Source organism: Helianthus annuus, chromosome 4 (assembly GCF_002127325.2).
Source record: "Helianthus annuus cultivar XRQ/B chromosome 4, HanXRQr2.0-SUNRISE, whole genome shotgun sequence".
Lineage (NCBI taxonomy): Eukaryota > Viridiplantae > Streptophyta > Magnoliopsida > Asterales > Asteraceae > Helianthus > Helianthus annuus.
In genome coordinates, this window is record NC_035436.2 from 183,278,288 (window position 1) to 183,290,014 (window position 11,727).

General features: G+C 36.7%; 2 protein-coding genes across 2 annotated transcripts; both read right to left on the reverse strand.

Annotated features, from left to right (window-relative positions):
• Positions 1-645: 645 nt before the first annotated feature.
• Positions 646-4,912, reverse strand: LOC110933912 (protein FAR1-RELATED SEQUENCE 5-like). The gene is made up of 6 exons (XM_022177112.1): positions 4,786-4,912; positions 2,570-3,380; positions 2,227-2,488; positions 1,484-2,053; positions 955-1,432; positions 646-824 (listed from the first exon to the last, which is right to left on the reverse strand). The coding sequence occupies exons 1-6, from the start codon at positions 4,910-4,912 to the stop codon at positions 646-648; spliced, it is 2,427 nt and encodes an 808-aa protein (XP_022032804.1).
• Positions 4,913-5,389: 477 nt separating this feature from the next.
• Positions 5,390-7,654, reverse strand: LOC110937293 (germacrene A acid 8-beta-hydroxylase-like). The gene is made up of 2 exons (XM_022179688.2): positions 6,760-7,654; positions 5,390-6,147 (listed from the first exon to the last, which is right to left on the reverse strand). The coding sequence occupies exons 1-2, from the start codon at positions 7,618-7,620 to the stop codon at positions 5,542-5,544; spliced, it is 1,467 nt and encodes a 488-aa protein (XP_022035380.1). The 5' UTR covers positions 7,621-7,654; the 3' UTR covers positions 5,390-5,541.
• Between the last annotated feature and the right edge of the window lie 4,073 nt (positions 7,655-11,727).

Below are 11,727 nucleotides of genomic sequence, written 5' to 3' on the forward strand. Positions count from 1 at the left end.
TTTTGGTTTGAATTTTTCGTGATCTGTCTTTAGCTCCAAATGTGGTGATTGCTATAGTAGAAGCGTATGATGGTTTGGTAGTTTGTTACTTTTATGAAACATTGTAATAATATTTTATCAGACATCAGGAAAGTTATTTGGGTTGTCAAACTCTTTGAAAGGTTGGTTATGTACGTATAGGGTGTGTAATTTTCTTGGATGTGGTTAAACGATTTGACATAGTAAAAAAATGAGCAGAGTTGTAACATGATAAACCAGTTACATATGTGTACTTGTGATGTAAACATACAATACACATGTGTACATACATAATAGCATACCAGTACACAAGTGTACGTTTTTCATCTTATGATTTTTCCAACAAACATGAATGTTGATCAAGTCTGTTTGGACGTTTTTTTTTTCTAACAAACAGGAATGTTACTGTAAGTGATTGCAGGTGGTATTATGCATCAAAAGAAAGTCAATAACAAATATGCATCAAACAAACACGAAAACACTTATTATGCATCAAACAAAGTCAATAACAAGTTTGCATCGAGCGCAATAACAAATTATCAAACACTAAAATAAAAATAAAAAAACAATACAAATAAAAGGTTTAACAAATTGTTTTCAAAAATGTTTGTAAGTTCAAGAAAATTTCTAGCTGTCGCTATCGTTATCTTCACCATTAGTACCGGTTTCGTTTCCTTCGCTATCAGTACCGGTTTCGTTTCCTTCACCGTCAGTACTGTTTTCATTTTCTTCGTCGTACTCATAATGGTCATCGTCTTCTTCCTCGTCAACTTCTTCGGTAGATGAATCATCCTTCGTTGGTTTACCTTTTTTAGTTGGACAATTCCTTTTATCATGCTTCCTTACCCGTTTCCCACAAATACTACATTTTCTTCTCTTTTTTTTTGAATTTCTTTATTGCTATTTCCTTTGCGCCAACCTGTCGTTTATGCTTACCACAGCCTTTGTTACGGATTTTCTTCGGTGCAGTACACGAGAGCGCCTCTGGTATGGCATGCGACAGAATTTCCTGGTAGACGACATCCTTCTTATTAATTTCCGGATCATATGGAACTTCTGCAAAGATCCTATCTTTTAATGCTTGTACTTCTGCATCGAGTTCCTCTAATTTATCAATCTTGCCTCTCACTCTGTCTCTACACATTTCCAAATTATCTAATATGTTGCGCCATAATCTTCCGCTACTGCTTTGATCAATAGATAACCTGTTGTCAATGCTATACACACTGCTAGGAATAGCATCTCTCCTCCATCTTGGGTGAATATATTGAGTTGGAATCTTATGTATGTTATGATGGCCAAGTACGCAGAACACATGACGACATAGATATCCATTTCGGGTAAATCCCATACACTTGCAGGTAACTGATAGATCTTCTTTGTTAAACGTGACCTGCAATTTAAGGGTGAATTGCTGGAAAAAATGTATTAAATAAAAAGTATATTGTAAGTGTTAGTTGCTAACCTTGAACTCATTTAAAACTTCTGATGTTTGATCTTGGTGAGCAATCAGGAAACAGTTTACTCCATCTGAGATTGATCGTTCAGCAATGTAGCTATTCTCCTTACCATTGACAATTTCCTTTTGGACATCGAAGAATACCTTTCTAGTATAAATTGCGTTTGCATGACGTTCGATCGGCCATTTAGTTTTGTATTCTGGATTAGTGGTGTCTGTTTGATAAGAGAGTTCACGTTGGTCATTTCGTAACCCATCGACGGACGTATCGTAGCACAACATAAACTGTACCAACGTATTGTGTGGACTAGAGTTTGATTTGAACAAGTGGTTAGTGCTTTCGCACCTAGAAGTAGTCTTCATTAACGTACACATAGGTATTTCGCGAAAATATCCTGGGATCCACTGTTCACGAATCAAATACATCTCAGTCAACCAAGAATGCTCTTGCAAACCGTACTCAGCAATAAGTAAATGCCATCTCTTTTCAAATGTTTCTGGTTTGATGTAAACATTCCATACTAGTTTGTGGAATTTTTTCTTGATTTCCGCGTTCCTTTTGTCGTTACCCTTGATCTAGAAAATAAAGAAAAAAAACGATATCACTATTGTAAAACTTCGATGTACACACGTGTAGATAAGAGTTATAGCTAATAATACACATGTGTACAAGTAGTTAAAAATGCCATATGTAAAACTATGTGTAAAAAGTAAGGGCATTATGCTGTAGACATGTTTGTAGCAAATACCTTTGCTGGCAACTTTTGAATAATGTGCCACATACATAGTCTGTGGATGGACTTGTCAAATACGTTGGCGACAGCTTGTTTCATAGCACAATCCTGATCAGTTAATATCAAGAGTGGCTGTTTTCCATTGTGTGCTTGAAGAAATTTTTGGAGTAGCCATGTGTATGATTCAATAGTCTCATTATGTAACAACCCAGCCCCAAATATTGTGCACTTTTTATGATGGTCAACTCCAGTGAAAGGCACAAAAATCATATCGTACCTGTTTGGAAAAAAAGTTATCAACTGTAACTGATAACCAGCAAGTGTTAGAAATTCATAAATGAGATTTTTAAGAACTCACATATTTGTATGATACGTTGCGTCGAACGCCAAAACATCACCGAACGCTTCGTAGTTTAGTTTAGAAACGCCATCGCACCAAAAAATTAACTGAAGTTCCATATCATCAATATGGGTATCAAAACTGTAATTAACTTTATTTTCGCTTCGAGCTTTGAACTTGTCAATTATCATTTGGGCGTCTCTATCGCCAATAAAATCTCGAATGTCACGGCCACAATTTTTGTAGTCCACAACGGTACCGTGAACATTATGGTGACCACCTTTTATTGCAACATGTACCTTGTGGGATTTGGTAGGGCCAAGATTAGCATTGCGGCACTTTGCTATGAACTCTTGTGTAGAAAAATCAAGCTTTCTTCGCTTTAGTGATAAGTCAAGATTCTCGGGAGAGGTAAACCCATGGTTGTGTTGTTCAACAAAACCATAGATTTCATAATCAGTTGACTTTTTTATACGACGAAACTTCACACATGCCTTACAATTTGTAACTTTAACATTGGAACGGCGCGATGGTGAAGTTGAGTCAATATCATCAGGGTTAGTTTCTTTATGTTTATGTTTGTTCACTGGTGCCCTTGAGCATAAAATGTATCGCCGAGTCGTAATTATCTCTTTGCCTATTTTTACTTTTTTCGAAGTACCCAAACGGGTTCCAAATCCAGCAAGTTGTGCGTACTCCTCGTACATTGCAATTGCTTGTTCAATCGTATTAAATCTAGCTTTCAAAAACGGTTTGACTCCATGGGGGACAATGGGTGTCCAGTACCTAGTCCCATTTGGCGTTTCGTAAACATTGCTAGCAACCGACTCTGCCAAATTACAGTAAAAAAAATTAATTCAAAAAAACAAAGACAACAATGGTTTAGGGTTCCAAGCCCGAAGAGCTCATGTCATACACTATTGACATGTAAATACCGTGTATTATGCACATGTATTATGCACTAGACCGTGTATTATACACATGTGTACTATCATGTTATACACTATTGACATGGAAAAACCACGACTAGTGACCCTATGTCCACACTCACATATAATATTTTTTAATTTTAATTATTAACATGTACTTAACGGGTCTTAACAGGTTAACGAGTTTTAACCTGTTTAGACACGAAACCTGTTAAGGTCAAACACGAAACATGATAACTTCGTGTAGGTTCGTGTCAGAATTGTCAGCCCTACATTTAAGCTTAACAATTTCTAACTTTAATCAATTAATAAGTTTGTTATTTAAAATAGGGAAATTGGCTTGTAATAATCCCTGTTAGTCGTCATTGGCCATTGACAGTCCTACTTTTGAATGTTTTCCATCCCAGTCCAATTTTTCACCTATTTTTCTTACACCGACATCCGTTAAAAAAACTTAACGAGTCGATTAGAAACAAATGTTTTAGGGCTTTTGATCAGAACGAAGATACGAGTCAATTGATGTAAAACTTAACTCGAAACAGTGCTCCAAACGAATTGATTTTTGTTGATTAGAAGTTTAAACACCCAAATTGAAGCACCGTTTCGAGATAAGTTTTATATCAATTGACTCATATCGTCGTTCTGATTAAAAGGCCTAAAACATCTGTTTGTAATTTGAAAAAACAAACTTTACTCCATTGAGTTTTTTTTAACGAGAGATCGGTGAAGGAAAAATAAGTGAAAAGTTGGACTAACATGGGGAATATTCAAAAGTGGACATGTCATTTGACCAATGACGTCTACTAGAGATTCTCTTTAAAATTTTATAATTTTTTTTAACGGCAAAGCATATTTTATTAATATCGATCTATCAAAGATGCTAGAAAGAAACAAAACACATTACAAAGTAACTTCATAATTACACCAAGTTATTTTCAATCTAAGCTGCCGAATTTAGCTCTATTCTTAAGCCAGCCAAAATAACTCCTCAAGAGCTCAACTATTTTCTCCATCGACCTTTTGCCATTGTTGAACACCCTATCTCATTCTTTGCTTTCCAAAGTGCCAATAACGTAACCAATACAATGCTTTAATACTTTTATTGAAAATGACGCCTCTCTTTTACGGAAGCACCTTTAACCACTAGAAAACCCGACACAACTCCTGCAGTGGCGAAACTTGAGATTTCCGAAGAAGGGTTCGAAACGTATATACCCAGAAATTTCTATACAAAAACCACATATATTACACTACTGAGCGAAAAGTTCGCCCCCCCCCCCCCCCCCCCCCGCGGCACTCTTGCACCTCTTTCCAAACCATCTCTGCTACCCGAACACGCGATGAGTATATGATCAAAAGACTCCAAAGCCAAACCGCAAACATCACATACCATAGACGATACGAAGATATTTCTTTCGGCAAGTGTCACCATGGATGGAATTTAATCAATCCAAATAAGTTTACTTTCTTTGGAAGCCAGTTAGACCAATCAAATAATCGATTATCCATTGGAAATAATTGTTTCCCAATAAGCATTTTAAAAGAGATACTAAACAATGGTGCATCCAAGATTTTTATTTTCTTATTTTTTATGATTAACGACCGGAGACTTAACTAAACTTTTGTGTGAGGTCATTGGGATTTTGACGTATAAATCAATAAACTATTTAAAAGAGATAATAAACGATGGTGAACCCAAGATTTTTATTTTTTTATTTTTTATGATTAATGACCGGGGATTTAACTAAACTTTTGTGTGAGGTCATTGGGATTTTGACATATAAATTAATAAACTATTTTTTTTTTATGGTTGCGCTCCCCATGGTTTCTACGTGCGTCTGCCAATGGTCATAAGTAATTTTCTTTATTTTACAAACACAAGTTATTTTAACAAACAGTTTCAAGCAAATTAGGCATTAAACGTTGACCAACGTGTATTATTCTTGTAAAACACGAAGAAAACAAACACTTGATACAATAACAATACAGTAAACAACAATATTAATGTTACAAAATTCAGCCTTCATTCCATCCCATTATTATCATGACTTCTTTCTAGTTTTACTTTGACAGGGAGATAGGGACAATCTTTAACGGATGTATAGGCAGTGTAGATATCCCAGTAATTTCTCTCATATCAATATCATGAGGTTTCATTCCATCAGGAAGCTTCCAGTCATAATGCAGCAACAAATTAGCAACAACATATTCAACCGTACCCATCCCAAAGTTCATACCCGGGCATATTCTCCTGCCAGCACCAAACGGAATGAACTCGAAGTCAGCACCCGAATAACCAATCGAATTGTTTTCAAATCGCTCGGGTATGAAGCTATCAGGATCTTCCCAACTGTCGGGGTCTGTTGCGCATGCCCAAGCGTTTACAAGTAACCTAGTCTTGGCTGGAATATCATATCCATTGACAACACAATCCTCCTGGTTCTCTCTAGGAACCAAAATAGGCACACCATGCAACCTCAATGTTTCCTTTATTACCAACTTTGTGTAATCCAAATTTTGTATGTCGGCCTCCGTGACTCTATCGCCCTTCACCACTGATCTCACTTCCGTTTGCGCTTTCTTCATTATCTTCGGGTTCCTCATCATTTCAGTAAATGCCCATTCGATTGTCATTGAAGACGAACTTGTCCCCGCAGTCAACATTTCCTGGATTAATACAAAACATTTGTAAAGATAGAATGTAAATTCTCACCACCCAATGGCGGAACCAAGAAGGTCAAGAGAGTCTGCTAGCCCCGTTCAACAGAATTTTTTAGATTTTATATATGTATGATATTATATATATTTTTTTTTAAAATAAAAACATGAGCTGGACCCCATAATTGTAACCAAGAGAGAAGAGAAACCAACTAAAAAGTTGTACTCTACCACCACTAATCTTAATAAAACTAAAATGCAAGGTCGTCTCTGAGAATTCCGATGTCCTGTGTAACTAAAGAATGAGCTCGTAATGGATGATAAACAAAATTATCGTAGAAAATGATAGGACGATAATGGATGATATACAAAATTATCATCGATTATATATAAGCGTGTGATATATATATAAAATGTCAATAATGGGACGATAATGGATGATAAACAAAATTACCGTAGAAAATGATCTATTTTAATTAGGTTTAAAGTATTAAGTTTGTAATTGGGTTAAATCAATGAGTTTATAGATTTTTTTTTGTTTTAGAATAAGTTTATATAAACCATAAATATGTTTTTTTTTTTAAAGTTTGGGCCCTGAAAGAACCACTAAAATGTACTTACAAGAATGATTGCTTTGATATTGTCATCAGTAATGGCCATATCTAGATCACCGGTCTCTTTGATCCTTATAAGGACATCAACAAGATCTTCATGATCATTTTTGCCACGTGGTCTACTTCTGTGTTCCCTCAAGATTTTTTCCAAGATAACATCAACTTCCTTGTGCATCTTCAACCACTGAGCTTGCTTCCCAGAAATGACATTGATAAAACTCAAACTAGGATAATAATTGAACAAATTAAAAGAGTTGAATGACTTCAACATAGTATACGTAGAATCGATAATAAACTGTCGGTCTTCGCTAACATCGCCTAACGTAGCCCTGCTAACCACATTATTAACCATCTCTTGGATTGTATCCCTAAGAGTGATAGGTGTACCAGAAGAAAAATCAAGAAACTTATAAGTACGAGTAAGCTCCTCCTCTCGAATATAGAAAAACGATCGGCTTTTTTTGGCACTGAGGAGCTCTAAAGTACAAATCTTCTTCATCTGTCTCCAGTAATTCCCATAACGAGCCCATGCAATATTTGAAGCTTTATAAAAGAATATTTGAGATGTTGTGGTTGTGGGTCTGTCCGCAAAGCTGAGATCTTGGGTCTTCATGATCTCGTGGGCTAACCGTGGTGAGGATATGACCACGGTAGACACTTGCCCGAGCCGTAAATGCATGATGGGACCATATTTCCTAGCCAAGTTTCTAAGGTTTCGGTGGGGGGCTATTTTATCGAGTAGATGTATGTTTCCGATAATCGGGAGCTTTGGAGGACCGGGTGGCAGGTTTTTTGGAACCTTAAGTGACCAAAAAGTGAAGAGAATTAGGGAAGAAACAACAATGGAGAAGATTGTGAAAAGCTCCATTGCTTGAGGTTTTAGTGGTTGTATGCTAGTGTTGTTCAAGTGCACCTATTTATAACAGGTTATCAATATGTTGTGACAAGTTATAAATGCTTTCATACATATTAAAAAAAAGAAATTCTTATTTTTGTAGTACCCACCGCTTACCGGGCAAAGTTGAAAGTCGTAGTATGATGGTAAAACCCAACATGCGTACGTCTTCAATAATGGATGAGGAAAAGATGCATATTTTGACAAACAAAACAAAATAATGATAATAATAATAGAAACATTTGACGAATGTTTAATTTGTCTTAACATGTTTCTAGACTATAATCTCATAATTTTAGATACGAGCTTTTGTAAAAACCCTTAAATTGGTTAACACTTTTGAATGTGTTAAGGGGGTGGGGGTGGTCACTAGTGATAGAATTCTATCACTCACAAGCATCCAATCAACTCCTGCCATGTCATCAGCCACTATTTTATCACTCACATCCTTTTTTAGTGGCAATGGTCATCACTCACAACACCTAACAATAAACCCTCACACCCCCTCACATCCATCATTTTTCACGCGTTATAAAAATAACGGAAATCGAACACGTGCTGCTATCACTCGTTGAACAAATGACTGGCGGTGGACATTTTGTTTCTTCCACACGTGCTCAAGGGCCATCACGGAAAAATAACTGACCGCCCCTTGTCCTCTTATGTTTAAGTTAAGTCATTTATTAAAAGAGTTATCTTTAGGTACACCCTTCACGAATCAGAGGCAGATTTAGAGGGTGCCGATCAGTGCAGGTGCTGTCCCTCAAGTTTGTTTTCAAGTGCATTTTGTCCCATTTTATACGTACGAAGGATATTTATGAGCAAATACGAGGATAACTCTGAGAAAAAAAAATACTTAAATTTAATAATAAGCCCAAATTTATATCAAAGTAAAAATAACTCGCATTTAATTCAAAGCCCAATAATCATTCTCTCATATTCATTTAACATTTTAACTAAAGCCCAATTGAATATTGATTAAAATAGCCTATTTAGCCTAAGCCTCAGACTATAACCAATTTAATATAAACAAAACTGAAGTGACGCTGCCCACTGTTGACTGTTGTTTTGCAAAATTAAACTTATACTTTTCTTGTTAATTTTAAATTAGGGGACTTGTCTTCTTGAGTTTTTGAAAGTTGCAACATGAATATGAAACCATATTATCAACATGTTCTAATTGGGAAAGTTTTCAAAAGAAAATTCTAAAAATTGATGACAATGAAGTTGATAAAAGTTCAAATTTTGATAGAAGTACAAATGTTGTTAATGATAATATGTAAGAAAATGATGACATTGATAGAAGCAAGGGTGTAGCTTTGTGGGGGGGGGGGGGGGATCGACCCCTCGGAACTTTTCACTCAGTAGTGTCTGTAGTTTTCGTATATAAATTTTTAGGTACATACGTTGACCCCCGGTTTTATAGAAAATTTTGGTATATACGTCTTCGACCCCGTAGTCGGAAATCTCAACCTTCGCCACTTGATAGAAGTCCGGGTAATGGGTCAGATATGAGACAAGATTTTACAACCGGGTATGGACATGTGATTAACCATACCCAACCCATTGCCATTTAGTTCATAGATTTGAAATAAATCGGTTTCCTTTGAATTTAATTTTGAATGCAATGAACTTGATTTAGTTCACACAGAGTTAAAATAAAATGGTTCCAAGTTAAAATGGTTTTGAATGGAGGAATATGACAGTGTAGTGGTGATGAGGTGGTGGCGGCTGGAGTTCTAAAGAGTGCTTGGACCGCAATGGTGGAGGGGTTGAAGATGGTGGTTGGTGGGTGTAGGTTGAAGAAGATAAGATGATGGGTGGGTCTCACATATTTTTTTATTGTAGTTTATTTATTTTGTTAATATAAAGGGGTATTTTATTAACTTCATATGCAATTACTTAACGACCATTCACTCAAAGACCATTCGAGTAACTACTGAGGAAACCACATGGAAAACACATGTAATTTTTAAAAAGTTGATAATTAAAGGTGAAATATTAGCAAATTCATAGAGTATAAAAGCATTTTCTTTTCTTTCATTATTGATTGAACGTATGGTTTAATTTTTTTCTTTAGGATACCCTTGCTTTTTGCTTTTTGGGTCTAGATTTGTAACTGTTACAAATTGGTATCTCTGTGGACGGGTAATACCACAAACACTTTTTTATTATAGTTTTCTAAGGCCGTGGGGTATGGGGCGGGAGTTTGGGTGTGGGTTGGGGGAAAATGCCCAAGTCACCATCCCGGGTGGGCTTGGGTTGTGGCGTGGCCATTTGGGGTTTGGCTTTCAAGCCGGGCGTGGGGCGGTATGGCGAAGCGAGCTGGCTTATTCTCATTGGGTCACCCGCCACGTCAGGCCGCCACGTCAGGCGATTGTTTTAAAATTTTGAAATTTAAAATTCAAACTGGTCCCCCCCATCCCCCCATCTTTTATAACCGTCACCCGGGTCCCCCAAAGGCCCTATATATTGCAACCCCAACCCCACCGGTTCCCCATCCCACGAACCAAAAACCCCACCGGCTACACCCACTGTCTTGAACCCGCTACCCCGCTGGTCCCCCCCATCCCACGAACCCAAGAAGAAATGGCATCCTGGACCCGTCAAGAAGAAATGACACTCGTAACTAGCGTCGTCGACGCTATGAAGGGGCGGCCACCGGGCCAAACAAAATATTGGGCGGAAGCATTCGCGGCCTACCGACATAACGTCGGTAACGACCGCCACAACCTCAACACGTGCCAACATAAATGGTGCGAGCTACGGCCCAAGCTCGAGCGTTTCAAGGCTTACTACGATGCGGTTCCCGGTGGCGAGTTAAGCCACGAGGACCGGGTGGCGGTGGCGAACATAGAGTTTCGAGGCAAGGAAAACAAGGCGTTCGACAAGATCGACCTTTTTGAAATTTTTTTAACGCTCTGGGTTTTTTTATTTTGTAATTTTTAGAAATTATGTAATTTTTAGGATTATGTAATTTTTAAAATTTTAATGAAGTTGTAGGTTTTTTTATAAATGTTGTGTGATTTTTTATAAATTTTTTGTATTTAAAAAAAAAACATTTATGCCACGCGGTGCACCCAACCCACGCCCCGCCATACCCCACGGACACGTAACTTGGCAGTGGGCTGGCTCTGCAGACACGTCACCAAATGCCTAACCCAAGCCCCACCATACCCCACGGTCTAAAGAGGAAGAAAAAGAGATTGGATCACGAACGTATTCCCTCACCGTGCAAAATTGAAAATACTAGTGATACATCGTTGACAATGATGAGTAAGATCACTTATAAAAATAATATATATTGTTATATGCATGCTTTAATAAATAGAAATGTTATTGTTTATTATGTAAAAAAAGTTATAGAAAGTTACATATATAGGTCACTATCAATAAAAAGTACAATTTATGTACGAAGTCGATAGAAAAGGGGATTATATTCGCGCACCGCTGAATTTATTCTCACATTTTGACATTTTAATATGGATCGTATAGGGCTATACGATCTCTATTATACCCTAGCTTTTTTTGAGGTGAAAGTTGGTGTTTTAAGTGTGTTTCTTGAAGTGTGTTGTTGTTTATTTTTTTATATGTTTTGTAATTTGCTATATATTTATATCGTTACTTGACGTATCTTATTTGTAAGATAATTTATCGCTCCGTATCGTATTTGTATTTTGTATTATATTTTTATTCGTGACGTGTCTTAATATTCGTATTTGTATCTTGTATGATTATCTTCGCTCTCTATCGTATATGTATTTTGTTATATATTTTTATCGTGTCATATCATATCGTGTTGTGTCATATCGTACCGTATCGTGACGCGTTATAACTGTTTATTTTACATAATCAAACCATCGGATCTAAATATTGTACATAAACATTACAAATATAAATAAACTGAAAGTTGCAAAATTAACTATATAATTCATTTGTTTATACATGACATAATACAAAATACATAAGAAGTCAAATACAAAAAAAAAAAAAATAAATAACACACTACAGTAAAGCGTCGGATCGGGACCCTGAGGATCCTGAGAGGTGCCCGAAGGCCCCGGGTCCTGAGTGGTGCAT